At 48.2% G+C, this 17,110-nt stretch overlaps 8 protein-coding genes across 8 annotated transcripts; 4 read left to right on the top strand and 4 right to left on the bottom strand.

Moving 5' to 3' along the window:
- Positions 1 to 851: 851 nt before the first annotated feature.
- On the top strand, positions 852 to 2,384 carry FPOAC1_001776 (uncharacterized protein; the record flags this gene model as incomplete). Its single annotated transcript, XM_044846366.1, has 1 exon — positions 852 to 2,384. The coding sequence occupies one exon, from the start codon at positions 852 to 854 to the stop codon at positions 2,382 to 2,384; it is 1,533 nt and encodes a 510-aa protein (XP_044712282.1).
- Positions 2,385 to 2,670: 286 nt separating this feature from the next.
- On the bottom strand, positions 2,671 to 3,110 carry FPOAC1_001777 (uncharacterized protein; the record flags this gene model as incomplete). Its single annotated transcript, XM_044846367.1, has 3 exons — positions 2,671 to 2,696; positions 2,758 to 2,962; positions 3,048 to 3,110. The coding sequence occupies 3 exons, from the start codon at positions 3,108 to 3,110 to the stop codon at positions 2,671 to 2,673; spliced, it is 294 nt and encodes a 97-aa protein (XP_044712283.1).
- Positions 3,111 to 3,606: 496 nt separating this feature from the next.
- On the top strand, positions 3,607 to 6,946 carry FPOAC1_001778 (uncharacterized protein; the record flags this gene model as incomplete). The annotated part of the gene is made up of 2 exons (XM_044846368.1): positions 3,607 to 6,716; positions 6,766 to 6,946. 2 exons carry the CDS (start codon positions 3,607 to 3,609, stop codon positions 6,944 to 6,946), a joined length of 3,291 nt encoding a protein of 1,096 aa, XP_044712284.1.
- Positions 6,947 to 7,406: 460 nt separating this feature from the next.
- On the bottom strand, positions 7,407 to 8,243 carry FPOAC1_001779 (uncharacterized protein; the record flags this gene model as incomplete). The annotated part of the gene is made up of 1 exon (XM_044846369.1): positions 7,407 to 8,243. One exon carries the CDS (start codon positions 8,241 to 8,243, stop codon positions 7,407 to 7,409), a length of 837 nt encoding a protein of 278 aa, XP_044712285.1.
- A 634-nt stretch (positions 8,244 to 8,877) lies between these two features.
- FPOAC1_001780 (uncharacterized protein) lies at positions 8,878 to 11,059 on the top strand (the record flags this gene model as incomplete). The annotated part of the gene is made up of 4 exons (XM_044846370.1): positions 8,878 to 9,006; positions 9,061 to 9,312; positions 9,748 to 9,882; positions 9,929 to 11,059. The coding sequence occupies 4 exons, from the start codon at positions 8,878 to 8,880 to the stop codon at positions 11,057 to 11,059; spliced, it is 1,647 nt and encodes a 548-aa protein (XP_044712286.1).
- Positions 11,060 to 11,475: 416 nt separating this feature from the next.
- Positions 11,476 to 12,466, top strand: FPOAC1_001781 (uncharacterized protein; the record flags this gene model as incomplete). Its single annotated transcript, XM_044846371.1, has 3 exons — positions 11,476 to 11,591; positions 11,640 to 12,226; positions 12,279 to 12,466. The coding sequence occupies 3 exons, from the start codon at positions 11,476 to 11,478 to the stop codon at positions 12,464 to 12,466; spliced, it is 891 nt and encodes a 296-aa protein (XP_044712287.1).
- A 183-nt stretch (positions 12,467 to 12,649) lies between these two features.
- Positions 12,650 to 13,483, bottom strand: FPOAC1_001782 (uncharacterized protein; the record flags this gene model as incomplete). The annotated part of the gene is made up of 2 exons (XM_044846372.1): positions 12,650 to 13,003; positions 13,058 to 13,483. 2 exons carry the CDS (start codon positions 13,481 to 13,483, stop codon positions 12,650 to 12,652), a joined length of 780 nt encoding a protein of 259 aa, XP_044712288.1.
- Positions 13,484 to 14,583: 1,100 nt separating this feature from the next.
- FPOAC1_001783 (uncharacterized protein) lies at positions 14,584 to 15,827 on the bottom strand (the record flags this gene model as incomplete). The annotated part of the gene is made up of 3 exons (XM_044846373.1): positions 14,584 to 14,831; positions 14,880 to 15,612; positions 15,666 to 15,827. 3 exons carry the CDS (start codon positions 15,825 to 15,827, stop codon positions 14,584 to 14,586), a joined length of 1,143 nt encoding a protein of 380 aa, XP_044712289.1.
- Positions 15,828 to 17,110: the final 1,283 nt, after the last annotated feature.

Here is a 17,110-nt window from a genome sequence, read left to right on the forward strand (position 1 = left end):
AGCATGAGGCTCCAGATCGTGGTGTTGAAGTGGAAATTTTGGAGATCTGTCGGTAAATCTTATCGCCGACTGCGGGATGTCAAAGGTGGTAAAATAAAACTGTATAAATCAATGGCAAGATTAGATGGCTCTGATAAAGTTGGAGTGTTTATGTCGAAACTTTATATCTAGTGATATGAAAAATGACAATAAAGTTGTAATTGTCATGTTATATTTCTCGAAAGAGTATTAAAGTGCCACCATTTGTGTCTAATCTTTCTAGAGATTTGTCTCAATGTGCGGGTTTTATTGTCCCGCACTCGACCAGATACTCACTTGGCGCGAATCATAGTGTAGCAAAAAAGCATTTCAAAAAAAGGTCCCACTTACAAGAACAAGCCTCCTCCGTCTTAACTTGCGCTGCCGTTAGCTCTTCCCTGAGAGAGATTGCCGATTCGATTTCTTTCTCAGCGCTGCTTTGTCTCGTCCAAAAGCTTCCGGAACTTTGCAGTCAATTTCAACTGCTACGGTTAACGCAACAGAGGTCGCAGCATCATGAGGAGGAGCTCATGAAAGTCCCCAGTCGATTAGACGGCTCCCTCTGTGCGGTGCTTTCGAACCGACCGTCGGCCAGTTTTGGGGTTACAACCACAAGGAGGAGCCTCTGCTGTGCCAGAGATGCCAGAAAACAGACGCAGCAAAGGAAGAAAACAAATCCGAGTTCGAATCCGAGTCCCTCATGTTCCCGGAGCTCGCTATGGCTTCTCTCGACTTTTACACCCGCCGCCCAGGCTCGACGCTCCCTGCCTGTCCCACGGTCTCGACATGTCTCCAGCAATTATAGCACCGCATCCTCTGCCGCTGTCGCTCCTATGCCCCCGATAAACCAGAGGTTTCATACTCAGTACGCACACGATCCACGACACCTAAAGGCTCTCGTACCCCAAGAAGACTCAACAACGGTAGACGAGCATTTGGAGTACTACCAAGACCCCTACCAGAGGGGCTATGCTCAGCCGGATGGTCAGAAGTTGCAGGTTTCTGAAAACAGACGAGATGTGGAATACCCGACGACAGAGGAAACCTTCAGGACCGATGACGAAACAAAAAAGTTGATCGCCAAGTTGTGTAATGCCGTCTCGTACAAGCTGCGCCATCCCTACCGAACATCACTCGAGCTTATCTATAAGTTGTATCTTGAATTACCTCAACCAAGAATGCTGCACCTCACCTGGCAATGGCGGAATAGACTACTCAAAGTTATGGGAATGCCGCCAAAGCGAAACTCGGAGTCGATGCTGCGTTATTTTGCGCTGGTCGCTGATGTCAAAACCGCAGGGTTGACGCTGCGAAGGGTGCATTGGAACTATGCTTTGGCGTTTGCTACAAGGTATTCGTCTCGCGTGACATCAAATGAGATGGATGCGGCTCTGAGGCTGTGGAAAGAGATGGAGCTAACGGCCAATGTCAAGGGAAATGAAGTCACGTTCAACATCCTATTCGATGTGGCTGCAAAGGCGGGAAATTTTGTCCTTGCGGATATGATTTATAAAGAGATGGAGAATCGAGGGTTTCAGTACAACCGATACCACCATGTCAGCTTGATCCACTATTTCGGACTAAAGATGGACTCAAGCGCAATCCGGGCAGCCTACACGGACATGGTCGAGGCAGGCGAGATGATAGATACTGTTGTGCTCAACTGTGTAATATCCGGCCTTTTGCGATGCGGCGAGGAGTCGGCAGCAGAGTTGACATACCAAAGAATGAAGGCCGGGCATGAAATGGCGCCCAATATCCCGGATAGAGACTACGGGATGGGTCGGGTCGTCACCAAAGTGCTGATGATGTTCACCAAGGTTGGCAAGGAGCACCCCGAGCTTCGCAAGCCATTGCAATCACAGATTCAGCTTTCACCAAATCTTCATACCTACCAGCTCTTTGTCGAGCACTACTCGGTTAAAGTTGGAGATCTGGCCAAGGTTGCAAAATACCTTGACGAAATGAAATTTCTCAACATTCCAATCCATGCCACCATCTTTCTGGCCTTATTCAAGGGCTTTTACTCTTATGGCGGCTTTAATGGCTCTCAGTGGAGCGAGCAACGTCTAGAAGGAGTATTGAAAGCCATGTACCAAGCAAGAGATGAAAACATCAGAGGATTTACCATCGATAGATGGTTGGTCATTTGGGCTCTGCGAGCAACCAAAAAGTGCTGCTCTGATGAGGCAGTGGTCCAAGTGTACGATGAGATGGCGCAGCGCTGGGATATTGCTCCGGATCGACTTCCGTTTATACAGTCGATGCTACAGTGCATTATCGACGGCGTTGATATGAAATCTCCGACGGGTAAATGGACTGGCCCGTCGTATCGAAGATTTAAAAAAGATGGGACGAGATTATGATGTACCAATAAATTTGTACCACCATGTACTTTAAGATAGAATAATACCCCAGGACAAGGATTCTGTATATCAAAAATTGGGTTGGCCGGGATTTGCATCGCATTGCACTAGAATATGAGCACTCGCTTTTCACACATTTCTCCGATATAGCTGGCAGGACAAATGGAATTTCGAATCAAGAGTCGAGAATGACTGATGTCTATTTCGGTTATGTATACCACATTCTGCCGCCGCAAGGCTTCCGTTCTTTCAATCAAACAACAAACCCAGTCCGTCAGCGACGAATTTACTGGGGCTTGTAGGTCTGCCAGACTGCGCTGCGAGTTAGTATCCGGATCGTGAATCGGAAAACGTCGGGAGAGAAACCACGCACCAGCAATGCCGAAGGGAGCGAAGAAACCAGTGGCCATGAAGGTCCAGTAGCCAACACCGAACCACTTGCTGCGAGGGTTGAAGGGGATGTTGCTGTAAGCGCCCTCAGGGTAGTGGTAAGGGGAGGACATGCGAGCGCGAGTGGTCTGGAAGCCTCGCTTGGTGACCAGAGAGGTCGTGGTACGGGTAGCGGCGCGGGAAAGCATCTGCGATACGGGTAAAAGGTCAATTCGGTTCGCGAAAGTTGGTAGAGCAAAGCCGAGCCAGTCAATGGCTTTGCAGCGGACGCACCTTGACGTTGAGGAGTGGAGATTGGGAGATGGAAGCTTGGGTATGTGTCAGTGATGATAGCATCCGAGGTCAAAGATGGTGGTCTGAGGTTTGGGAGCAAAACGCTAATAGGTCACGTGCACATCAGCTGCTGACATCCATGAAGTTACTGTTGGACGTGACGTCGGTAGCAGCCGCTCTGACTTCCAATTGCTTCAGAGCTTTCACCGCCTGCAGTCCGTTCGCCAGGGGATTTTTTTCTGCCGGGCAACCCACTTTCCAATCAACCAACTTTTTTAATCGCCCAGGCCTGTGTCCCACGAATAGTTTAGGACGATCGATCGATTCTTTGTTGTACAAGACGACAAGCCAAGCTCTCCTTTCACTAGGGTTTTTTTTTACTTCATCTTGTACCTACATTGAGGTTACAACCTTTTTTCTTTCCCTTTTTCAACCATATAGTTTTTGATTCACAGCGCGACATCAGAACTATATAGGCTTTTCACAAGCCACTCCCGATCTCGATCACTTTTTTCTGCAGCTAGCGATCGGTTCCCGGTCGCGGTAAAACATCGCCAACATGGATGAGATGTTTGATGTTTTTGAGGGCAAGGTGGATGCCCCGAGTGCTAGCGAGGACGAGACTGTGTCGCAAAGAAATCGCAGGGGCGACAAGACAAAGAAGAGAAAGGCCAACGCGATAAACGGCGAAAACGGCGACGCGGAAAAGTCTGAGGATGTCGACATGGACAACAACACCGCCGAAGAATCTAAGGATGAGTCTTCTTCCGACGACGAGTCTTCTTCGGAGAGCACCAGCCAGCAGGATACCAAGAGGAGGAAGAAGGAGGATGGCGTAGCCCCCGTTATGACAGATACCTTCCAGACGGCCGAGTCAAGAGAGGTCGCTGGCGCGGCCACCTTTACAGAGCAGGATTCATCTCTCGTTTTGTCGCACAACATTCAACATCAGGTTGCCTTGCCCCCGGATCTAGACTACGAATACGTCCCTCTTTCCGAGCACAAGGCCCCCGATCAACCCGCACGAACATGGAACTTTAAGCTTGATCCTTTCCAGAGTCTTTCCGTAGCGTCCATTGAGCGCGAGGAGAGTGTTCTTGTCTCTGCGCATACTTCTGCCGGAAAGACTGTCGTTGCCGAGTACGCTGTCGCGCAATGTTTGAAGCGCAACCAGAGAGTTATCTACACAAGTCCTATCAAGGCCTTGAGTAACCAAAAGTATCGAGATTTCGAAGCCATCTTCGGAGACGTTGGTCTCATGACTGGTGATGTTACTATTAACCCCACAGCGAGTTGCTTGGTCATGACCACCGAGATTTTGCGATCCATGTTGTATCGAGGTTCCGAGATCATGCGAGAAGTCGCCTGGGTTGTGTTTGACGAGATTCACTATATGCGAGACAAGACGAGAGGTGTCGTCTGGGAGGAGACCATCATCATGCTTCCCGACAAGGTCCGATACGTCTTCCTTTCTGCCACCATTCCCAACGCTTTCCAGTTCGCCGAGTGGATTGCCAAGATCCATCACCAGGCCTGTCACGTCGTTTACACCGATTTCCGACCAACTCCCCTTCAGAACTACTTCTTCCCTGCCGGTGGTAGTGGCGCCAGACTTATCGTCGACGAGAAGAGCAACTTTAATGAGCAAAATTTCAACAAGGTTATGCAGGAGGTCGAGGAGAAGAAGGGTGCTGACCCCAACGACCCTAACGCTCGACAGAAAGGAAAGGGCAAAAACAAGAAGACTAACAAGGGCGGTGCTGACAGTGGTTCGGATATTGCCAAGATTATTCGAATGACTATCAAGAAGAAGTTCAACCCTGTCATTGTCTTCAACTTCAGCAAGCGAGAGTGCGAGAACATGGCCATGAACATTTCCTCTCTCAGTTTCAACGACGATTCTGAGAAGGCCATGGTTCGCAAGGTCTTCCACAATGCTATTGAGAGTTTGTCGGAGCAGGATAGGGAGCTTCCTCAAATTATCAACTTGTTGCCTCTGTTGGAGCGCGGTATTGGTGTCCATCACTCCGGTCTTCTGCCCATTCTCAAGGAGACCATTGAGATTCTGTTCCAGGAGTCTTTGATCAAGGTTCTTTTCGCCACCGAGACCTTTTCCATCGGTCTCAACATGCCTGCCAAGACTGTTGTCTTCACACAAGTCACCAAGTGGGATGGTGTCAAGAGACGCCCTCTTACTTCATCCGAGTACATTCAGATGGCTGGACGTGCTGGTCGTCGTGGTCTTGATGCTCGTGGTATTGTCATAATGATGATTGACGACAAGCTTGAGCCTGATACTGCCAAAGAGATTGTTACCGGGCACCAAGATCGACTCAACTCTGCTTTCTACCTTGGTTACAACATGATTCTCAACCTTCTCCGTATCGAAGCTATCTCACCCGAATTTATGTTGGAGCGATGTTTCCACCAGTTCCAGAACGCCGCTAGTGTGCCGTCCCTGGAGAAGGAGTTGATGTCTTTACAGCAAGAGCGCGACAGTACCAGCATTGCCGATGAGTCCACTGTCAAGGATTACTACCAGATTCGACAGCAACTTAGTGCGTACACGAGGGATATGAGAACTGTTATTCAGCACCCCAACTACAGTATCTCATACCTTCAGCCTGGCCGTCTAGTACAAATCTACAACCCCAAGGATGAGAATGAGACTATTGCCGGCAACGGAACCGACTTTGGCTGGGGTGTTATCGTCAACCAGACTCCTCGTCGTGCCCCCAAGCTGAACGAGCCCGATTATATTCCCCAGGAAGCTCACGTCATTGACGTTCTCCTTCCTATTTCCAGATCAAGCGCGGATTTCCACCCTGGACACCCCGCTGAAGAGATGCCCCCTGGCATCAAGCCTTGCAATGACGACGACGATATCAAGTTTGCTGTTGTTCCTTGTCTGTTGACCTGCATTAAGGCGATCAGCCAGATCCGACTCTTTTTACCCAAGGAAGGCCTGAAGAGTGACGGTGACAAGGATACACTCACAAAGTCCCTTATGGAGGTTAAGCGCCGTTTCCCTGATGGTCTCCCTGTTCTGGATCCCATTGAGAACATGGAGATTACTGACGACTCTTTCAAGAAGCTTCTGCGAAAGATTGAGGTCCTCGAGTCCCGACTCTTGGCCAACCCTCTTCACCTTTCCCCTCTGCTGCCTTCGCTGTGGGACCAGTACCATGCAAAGGTCAAGCTCACAGAGAAGGTCAAGGAGACAAAGAAGTCTATCGCCAAGGCATACAGCATTGCTCAGATGGACGAGCTCAAGTCGCGCAAGCGTGTCCTGCGTCGCCTAGGCTTCATCAACGACTCCGAAGTCGTTCAGCTCAAGGCTCGTGTTGCCTGTGAGGTTTCTTCGACCGAGGGTCACGAACTTCTCCTTTCCGAGTTGCTGTTTGACCGATTCTTTAACGAGCTTACTCCTGAGATGTGCGCTGCTGTCATGAGTTGCTTTATCTTCGACGAGAAGGTCGAGGCCCCTGCACTGAAGGAGGAGCTCCAAAAGCCTTACCGCGAGATTCAGGCCAAGGCCCGAATTATTGCCAAGGTCAGCCAGGAGTGCAAGCTTGATGTCAACGAGGAGGAATACGCGCAGAAACTCAAGTGGCAGCTTATGGAGACGGTTTACACATGGGCCCAAGGTCGTCCATTCATCGAGATTTGGTAAGTCACTAGTCTGTTTACGAACAAGAACTTCACTAACACCTTGCAGCAAAATGACAAATGTCTACGAAGGCTCACTTATCCGTCTTTTCCGCCGCCTGGAAGAGCTTCTGCGACAGATGGCCCAGGCTGCCAAGGTCATGGGCAACGATGATCTGACAAAGAAGTTCGAGGAGAGTCTGTCTAAGATCCGCAGAGACATTGTTGCCGCCCAGAGTCTGTACCTATAAAGTCCCCTTTGCTCGTAGAATAGATTGCTACGGGGGGCAGTCCACGAAAAGGGGGATGATATGTAGATTTCTGATTTATCATTACTGGCTAGGGAGTTTGGCGCGTCGGGAAAAGATGTAGCAATTATCCTGTGATCCGGGCTGTCGACTTTCTTTCTGTTCCAATGTTGGAAATGAATTTGATACAAGCCCGAGACAGTCCCTATAGTGATAGAGCATTGTATGTATGTAAATTAATCAGTCGCTTGAGGTACAACGCTAGTTCATTGTTCCGTCCGGTATCTGTACTGCTGCTATAATCTTGATGCATCTACTCTTCCAGGTGTGGCAGAATTCTTTCAATAATATAACAGAGCAAACCGGCCACCAACACGAGAACAATGGCCCCGGCAAAGTTTCCGTATCCGGGCTGTGTATAGTCCTCACTAAGCCTTCCGCTCCATGGGAGCTTGACAGTCTCCTAAGGCCGATCTCCTGATAACTCCATGACGAAGCCAACGCAAAGACTCAATGCAACTCCGAACCCGACAAAGATCTGCCATCTTTTACTCCAGATTCCTTCTTGACGCAAAAGCCACGTCAAGCTTCCCAGGGGGAAGAAGAAGCCGACGATCATGGCTTTTATCAATACGTCTAGAACTGACGCCATACCTCCGTTTTCGTCTTGTAGAGGGTTGGATCCAGATGGGAGGCCGTCAGCGTTGTTGTCTATCCAGGCGTCTTCCATGTTACGCAACGTATCAGGTGACGGCATCGCATCTGGCGTAAAGCCTGCTGTGTATATGGAGTTGAACTGTGTTCTGAGTGTCGCAATTTCAGAAGGTGTAAGTCCTGATTGTAGTAATCGATCAAAACCTCTTGGCCGTGGTCTTGTTGATTTGGTGGGCTTGGAATCATCTCCATTTGCATCCTGTGGGGGTTTGAGCGCCTCCTCCTCTTCCTTAGCGAGCTCCTCGCTGGTCAACTCATGACCGATAGAGCAATTAACATAGACTCTAGTCACACTCGCGCCCTCGACAGCTTTCCCTTTGCCCTTTGGATCCTCAATGTTGCGCGGCGGCGGGGGAGGCGCCTTGAGGACTGAGCTGAGCGCAGAGGCATCAGGGAGGATACGACCTTGGTAAATCAGACGTAATTTACTACGAGCAGATAAACGTGTGCGGAGGAGGTATTTTAGAGCGAGGACGGTTGTTGTTTGGGGGGAGGGGATATTGAGTTCGAGATCTGGTTGGGATGTTGAGAAGCGGATTGTTAGATGGAGGGGAGGAGCATGCGATGATGAAGCTTGAGAGGTCATGATGATGGTATTGCTTGAGAAGATGAAGATGAAAGACTGTTCAAGAAGCAAATACGGTTGTGAGAAGTTGCAGCTTGTGGGTGTGACAAAGAAATTGATTTTTGTTTCTATAGATTTGTGTAAAGGTTAAGTGAAGCTGTGATAGGTGCTTGTTTGTTTGTATTCCGGTGACGTGACATTCACTGGCCTGACGACTGGTTGATTCAGGAACAAACGAGGGAATGTTTTGACAAAAGAGTAGGTAGGTACCAACCTACAGGTACTTACCTATTAGCACTAAAAGATTTGATAAAGATGCAAAGATGAAGTGTTTTTTGTCTTTAAATGATGATTGCTACCTACAGCAATCTAGTCTAGACTCCTCATAAAGAATTACCTAACCCTAGTAACCTTCTAACCTTCTAGACTGCCCGATCATGGATCTGCATCTACAGTGCAGGCCCCACCGTCATGACCTCTAAATCTATGCCCTGACCGCCCGGCAGAAACAACAAAAGATCCATGATCCAAACTTGGAATAAACAAGGGACAAGGACTGTCTGTGATTTTGTTTTTCATGCTCGTCATCACCACTCCCTTTTTACAACCTTCATCTCCTCAACCTTTACTCTAACAGAGAGATGGTATTGAAATAATGCCACGCCTGCGAGGGACCAAATATTTGACCTGCTTTTATTGCGGCAAGCGATCAAATACTAAATATGACGGCATCACACGCCAGTTTCTATGCCTGTCATGCGATGCGACAAACTACCTCGATCATGTATGAACCGACACTTCTTCTTGATGAATATACCTACTTACTGACCGGGAATAGAATGGAGAGATTACGGATCCCCCAGTAGCTACCGAGCGTGAAGCTCCTGCAACCTTATACGCCAATCCTCGACCATCCTCTCCCTCACTTCCCCAAGACAGCATCTTCTGCACAACATGTCTCAAGAATCAACGACTTTTCACCTCATCCCTGGCACAGTACTTGCCCGACGACCCAAACCATCCGGAATATGCCGAGCTCGAGCGCAACTACTACCGGTATCGAAAGGGGTTGGAGGAGCGATACCCTCAAGTATGTGATGAATGCGCCGTACGAGTGGATAGCCAAATTAAAAGAGCGGGATACACGGCAAAGACAGATCATCTCCGGCGGATGATGGAGAAGAGTAGGGGAAGGAAGAGCACCTCTGACAGGAGTAGTGCCCTGAACTGGATTGACAGTCTGGGCCGGGCATTATGGTGGGGAGGGTTAATTATGCAAATGTTTTGGCATTTTAGGGCAATCACTTTTGCCTTGCAGCACCAAGACGTTGGGATGTATGATCCTGATGATCAAAGCTGGTCGGCATTGGCTGTAACTGGATTATCCAGGGTTGTTGATTTCCTCCCCCCGGCAGACTTTTTGATCAATAGTGCTGTTATCGCAAGCATACTATCGGCATGGTGGAATCCTCAGTTTGTGCAAGTCTTTCGCGGATTCTCTAGACATCTGCTGGGATTTACGCAGTGGTACTCTTTCCAGGGACTGATCGTCTTCTTCCGATTCCTATTCCGTCGGGTCCTTGAAATGGATGGAGGTCATGGGCAGTCACGCAACGCCCAACTTAGTGCGCACCTGGTCATGTCGGTCGTGATGATCATGGTAAGTCACTCTTTTATACTTGTAGAATCCTACTAATCCGGCTTAGATATACTCATCTGCGAAGAGATCTATCAAAGTCGACACGACGCCCCTTTTCGGCAACAGCTCTGACACTGCATTTTCGCCAAAACAGCCCAAACTCACTCGAGTGAAGAGGGAAGAGCCAAAGACATTTTCCGATCTGCTGAACGAAGCACTCGACTCACCTACGCTGACTCCTCAGACGGGCCGCTCACAGCCATCGCCGTCTATCAGCTCATTCTCACCGCGACCATATGTACCCAGCAGTCCACTACGCCCCCAAGAAAGTCCCTTCAATCGATTTAACAGTCTAAATGTAACCCCGCAAAGGGTACAGGAAGTCGGAGGCTCAGACGAGATGGATTGGACCCCTACCGAGTCTCATATTAAGCCACAGTCGCAATACCGAGCCTTTCAAGATTCGCCAGCCTTGAATAGACCTAGAAGAGCTTTTGGCGAGTCACCATTGAACGACCAAAGTCCATTCTGGTATAAAGTTCCTGCTGCTCCAACGACCCCATCTCATCGTTTACGAAACCCACCGAATGCGCCTATTATAAGGAGCAAGCCCGTAGAGCAGGAGAGCATTTTCTTCCGTGGTGCCGCTAGGAAGAGGGACGAAAGTGAGAAAGAGGAACGTGAAGTTTCTTTCAAACCACCTAGCTTCTTCGCGCCCCAGGAAAGTCATGATGAGGCGAGCGGGCTGGCGGATCTTTTAAGTCAGAGCTTCAGTCTAGGTCAAGAGCATAGTGAGCCTGGCCAAGGATCAGGAGCACGCTCGTCCAGTGCTCATGGCCCCGGTACTGTCCAATTTGAGAAACTCGGGGTCGAGTTTATGATTGTCGCTGTTTTGCTTGTTCTTTGGGGTCTGACCGTTGCGTTCCCGATGCCTTTTGGTCGGGAGGTGCAACTTGCTCTGCTGTCTGCAACAGGAATAATCGCTCTACGAGTAACAGGTGAAGCAGGCCAAGAACCAAGAGATAGTAGAGCTCCTAGCGCAGCGACATACGTGAGCTCCGGATTAAGTGTGTTCGAGCTTGCAGCAGTATGCTGGCTTGGCTGGGAGACATGGAAGGGAAACACAGAAGGTGGCAAATATGGCGTGGGAGTTTTGACAGCCATGCTGGGTCATCAGGTTTGGAGTAGTTCGATCTGATTTTATAGATATCTAAACAGGGCGGACATGTTGTTTTGGGGATAAACCACGTACAGGCGTTGATGAGGAATGAATGAAGCATTGTATGAATAAGACAGTTATACCATCCCCTAAGCACCTTGGCTCATATTGAGTGATGCTAGGAACTCGTAAACTCAAACATTAACCAAGTTATTTTGAAGTGAATGAGTATCTCATAAGATCTTATAAAACCATCATAAGATACAAAAAATATCGTCTCCCGCTACAGCGAACTCACACTAAAGTGAGTCCCCAAAGAGGAAATTATTCATTGACAGGGTTCCCCGGGTCAGCTGACGCTGAATGCCGACCAACCTCGGCATCCTTTTACTTTAACTTATACATTCATCGATGCAACATCACTCACTCAACTGCGTCAATAATAACCTCAAAAAATGTCAACTTACGAGACCGCCCAGAACCAGTTCATCACTGTAGATGGCATCAAATTCGCCTACAGACGCTTCGGCCAAAGCAATGGCGTTCCCCTCACATTACTTATGCACTTTAGGTGAGTATCCCTTCAATCTCCGTAGCCTTCAGAGACTAATTATGAAAGGGGAACAATGGATCATTGGGATCCGGCCCTAATAAACCCCATAGCTGCTAAGCGACCTATTATCATGATTGATAATGCTGGCGTGGGTCGTTCAGAAGGACAAGTTCCCAAGCAATTCTTCATGTGGGCGCAGTACTACATAAATGTTCTCCGAGCACTCGGTGTTGACAAGACTGATGTCATGGGCTTCTCTATGGGTGGATGTGTCGCGCAGCTTGTCGCTCTCAACGGACAAGGTCTTGTGCGCCGTCTCATTCTTTGCGGAACCATGCCCAGCAGCGGCGAGGGTACGGTGCCAGCACCCGACCTGACACCCTTCAACCTTCTCAGTAGGGCCAAGACAGAAGAGGAGCACAAGAATGCCTTCATGTTTAGCATGTTTGGAACATCGGCCAAGAGCAAAGCGGCAGGTGAGGCTGCTTGGAAGAGAATCACAGGGGCGAGGAAGGACAGGACTGGGCATGTTGATCCGGACAATGCTCGGCGACAGGGAATTGCTTTTGCAAAGTTTATGGATCCGAAGCAGGCAAAGGATGCATCCTACGATCGACTTGAGGAGTTGCGTATACCGGTTTTGATTGCGAACGGTAAGTTAAAGCCATCGTTTGTTGAGAGTAAACATGTACTGACAAAAAATAGGGAGTGATGATCTTTTGCTACCAACGGAAAACAGCATTGTCATTTGGAAGAAATTGAAGAATGCCCAGGCCCAGTTGCATCTATATCCTGATTCTGGGCATGGCTTCCTTTGGCAGTATGCAGATGAGTTTTCCAAGCTGATCAATGTGTTCTTGGGCGATGAACCCAAGGTATCTAGTCGTCTATGATGAGTTTGATGAGGATATCAGTCACTAGGATATAGGTGTATTATAATAGATGATATGGTTTGTAAAGATTGTATATATATATAAAACGCCTGTCCAAGTAATTAAATACAGACCCTTAAACTCCTTTTCCTTCTATTTCCTTAGCAGCTATCTTACAAGTACCTGGCCAGCCATGTGACTACTTTACTTGGTGCACTTGCACTTGTCGTCAAACACCACAGGACAATCACAGCAGACATCGTCTTTGGCCCAGGTGATGTGAGCACCCCAGTTGTAAACCTGGTTCAGAGTGTTGTACTCGGAGTAAGCCTTCTTGATCTTGCCAGTTGTGGGACTCAAGAAGACCAGGTCAATGCCATTACCACGACCATGGTTTCTGCCCTTGGGGACCTCAAAGTCACCCTTCCAGTAAACGGTGAAGGTGTTGCAGCCGTAGGCGACGGGACCCTTGATGAAAGCACTGGGGTCGTTGGTCTTTTCAATGTTGCCCGCAATAAGCTCCTTCAGGTTCTTGAAGACGGGAGGATAGTTGTCGTTCTAGTGTACTGTTAGCATGATATTACGGCAATTTGATAAGGAATACTTTCTTACCTTGGCATACTTGTTAATCTTCTTGGAAGAGGCAGTCCACCAGATAGACTGAGAATAGAACTTGACGTCGTCGTTGAAGATGGTCTTTGCGAGATTTCCGCCGTCGGTGATACCTGAAAAGGTAGAGACGTATTTGTTGACGATGGACTCGAGCTTTCCCTTTGATATACACTTTGGCGATTGTGTAGTCGCCTTCTTATCCGTGTTCTTGCTGGTTGTCGAGCCAGAATTGGATGAAGTCTGCTTCTGGCCGACAGGCTGGAACTGGTTGGTCTCGGGATGATCATAGTTTCCTCCATAAGCGTTGTAGCCTCCCTTGGGGATACCGGCAGCAGGGAGGAAGTTGTCGGCCCGGCGGTGGTGGATGCTTGTAGCTGCGGTTGAGATGCCACAGGCCAGGACAGAGAGAGCGAGAGAAACCTTCATTGTGGATAAGGTGAGATTTGTATGTATGAGCGTGCGTCAGAAGGATATTTTTGTTTCAAAAGAGTGGATTCGATCTGTAAAAGTGACAAGATCAAGGAATAAGAGAACAGAGAAATTTCAAGTTGTTGCGCCGGTAGTTAAAGAGAGACTGAGACCACAACCGCAAACGGGAGAGAGACCTCGCCATCTTATACCTAGGCTCTTGGAATCAGCCAATGCTTGTCATTAATGAATATCAATTTCTAATGTTCAAAACTCTAGGTTTGGAGCTACGTGACTCTAGATGCGCTGTACCTTTGATAGTGCGCGTGGCAACATTCCAGTTGTTCCTGAACTAGACTCGATGCAGCGAATGTAGAATTGAGCTTTGAAAGAGGTGAGGGGTTTGAACATGATAAATGATGTGATATAGTTTATCAGAATCAGGAGATATCCTTATATAATATGAATGCAAATTCTTGCAGCGTTGTGAGAACTGTCTCGTCTCACTTACACGTGGTTCATGTGAGACATCTCCCACGTCTTCAGCAATCCAAGCAAAAAAAGACTTGGCATAGTAAAAATTGAATTTGGTGGCTTGCTCTTGAGCTTCATATGTGGACCATCCCAAGACCCGTCTTACCGTTACAGCCAAGGGTTCTGTATAAGCGAGTGACCAGTTGGCTCAAGGACTTCGGAATGCAGTCGCCCATCGCCATCCCCGACTCCATAACACATCCGGCATCCATCTACGTCGTCTGTGGGGCTTCCATTTATTCTAGCTCAAGGGCTCATGGTTCTTTTGGCCTCAGGATTGTCCTCTGGTTTTTGAGATGTGTGGAAATGGTGAGGTTTAGTCTGTGTTCTGAGAATCGGGACGGAGACTTTTCTGAAAGTTTTGGTTTTAAGGTGACGGCTGTGGAGAGAGAGTTATCTCAAATCTTGTCCTTGGACGCGGATGGCGTCGCGGGAGAGAAAAGAGTAGGAGAGAGATAGCAGCTTGAACTAAATAGCCACGGCGCCTTAATCAACCCGAGATACTTGAGCAGGACGAAGACGAAAAGTTCGTGATTCATTAAGTGTATTCATTTATTTCTTTATCATATGTATCGATACTAGATCTAGCTCTCAAAAGGTGTCTCATATGGTCTCTCAGCCTGAGGTGTGATTCGGGCCAAATGTCTACGCTGACCAGAGTGCCAATCCAGAATAGCAGTGTGCTGAACTGATCGGTTGTCCCATACCACAACAGTTCCCTTTGCCCACTTGACGCGGGCATGGAAGTCTGCGCCCCAGGCAATGTGTTCAAAGAGGAAGTTGAGGATAGCATCAGACTCTTCCTTCTTGAGGCCGACGATGCTTCTTGTAACTAGTGGCTGTTAGTAATGTGTTTGGGTACCAGTATGGTCTCACTTACACTGAGGGTTCACATAGAGTGACTTCTCTCCAGTGACGGGGTGTGTTCTCACGATGGGGTGCTCGTTCACGACAGGCTCACGACGCTTGACACTACCCTTCTTCACACTAGCATTAACCTGTTCGATGCCAGAGTGTGTCGCCTTGAGTCCGTGCAAGAGCTTCTGGAAGGTTGGTGATAGTCGGTTGTAAGCCTCAGCTGTGTTGGCAAAGAGGGTATCACCACCAGTGTCGGGGTTGTCAAGCACATAAAGGAAAGTGGTACCGGGGGGCTGCTGCTCGTAGGTGACATCAGAGTGCCAAGCAACAGAGCTCACACGAGTCTTGAAAAAGTCCTCGTAGGATTTATCACCCGCACTTCGATGGACCAGATGGACTTCAGGGTGACCCTCTGGAGAGCCAGAGGTGGGATGGATGTGGTGACGGCCAAAGTACCCTCCAAACTTGAGAGCTTCAGAGATGGGGAGGTCAGCAAAGTCTTGGTTTCGAAAGGCCACGACCTTGCGCTCGGCAACGTAACGAGCGAGCTCATCCTTTCCGGCGTCAGAGAGGCTGCTTAGTTGGATGCCCTCAATCTCAGTGCCGATTGTGGGAGTGAGGTGAGAGACTTTGGTGTCTGACTTTAAGAGGTTGGAGAAGCTGGGGTCTGCATCTTTGCCGTGCTCATAGTGCTCAAAGGGCTCTAGAGGAGGGTAGACCTGGTCTGGGTTCCAAGTTGGAAGATAGTTGGGATACTGATATCCAAGTCAATACATGCAGATCAAGTCAACAAGTGCAGGTAACTCACTTTGGCGGCAGCATGGCCATCGATGCCCTTTTCTTCAGACTCTCGGATGTATGAAGTAGGGGACAGCTCTTTGTAAGCACCCTCAACGTGACCAGAGTACAGCTTTACTTTTGGTGTTTCTGTGACGGGGTTCGTCGTTGTCTCGACAGCTGAAGGAGCCATTGTGATATGTTTATGAGATTTGTTATGTAGGCCTCAAATGCGTGTCTAGTACTGTGGAAAAGTGGTCTAATTGAGAGATAATTGAAGCCTTTATATACACTGCTCACTCTCAATGACTAGACATTTCTTTGTAATGATGTGCCTATTTACAACGCGGGGAAACATAAGCTCGGGAACTTGTATCCGTCATACCACGCAACAAGATGATCATCGAGGTGATATCGGAACCAATTCTGGCTTGAGAGACATTGCGTGAGTGTGACATTCTTTGCGCTGACCAACGAAGGTATCGACTTGTGTTTGGGCTCAGAGCACGCAATTCGTGGGGTGGAGGTACAATGCGACCTATCAAATCAACAAATCACCGATAGAGAATACTGTAATCGGATGTCGCAAAAGGGTATTGCGCAATGTTGGTACGTGGGATGAAAAACGTTGTGGTGGTTGTCGCAATCCCCAGGGATAGGTCACGCAATGCGACAATAGAGTAGCATCAATGCAGTCAATTGATATCTCGGATATCGCATAATTACCTAAGCCTTGGTTCTATAATTTATCTCTATTATCTCATTTAATTATAGTTTATTTGGTTAAAATATGAATGAGTTACAGTTGACCGAGACTTACACCGCGCGCTGCTATCTACTATATATGGCAGATATTCCAAACATCCACCAGGACAACTCTGGTTCAACTCTCATCAACTATGTATTGATGCTATCTTATCTACTGTAACCTCGAATGGCATAATTCGGTCAATTCTAGATCCTGGGTCTTTTCCACGGCTTCTCGGTCGGTTCTGCCAACGATTGGCTCGATCAACATTCTTGGCCAGCACGCCATATCTATCATTATGAGATATCACGAACCCCTCTCAATAGACAACCATTCTAGTCGAAACTCGGTACTTGATCCCTTACTAGCCATAACCCGTTTACAACTTGGCTTAATACTTACTTACGCAGCCTTATCCAAGGGTCATCATTGGCTGTAGCAGCAAATGTTGATTTAATCTCACTGACAATAGCTTAACTAGAACCCGTTTAATCGGCTAGAAGCAACCATCTTGGATTAACCATGAATATTTAGTCTAATAATCCCTAGTTTTGATACCCTAGTTCATATATTGGGGCGTCAATGGGTCGCCATGTCTAGTTATCAAGTAGTACAGCATCCATCTTCGCCTAGACTTGAGGTGATTTCCAAAGCTCATCGCGACATTGATAGCCCCGGTTTCGTTTCTTGACTGAGACTCTTAGCATGTCTAGAGGCGAACTTTGCAG

This window comes from Fusarium poae, chromosome 1 (genome assembly GCF_019609905.1).
Source record: "Fusarium poae strain DAOMC 252244 chromosome 1, whole genome shotgun sequence".
Taxonomy (NCBI): domain Eukaryota; kingdom Fungi; phylum Ascomycota; class Sordariomycetes; order Hypocreales; family Nectriaceae; genus Fusarium; species Fusarium poae.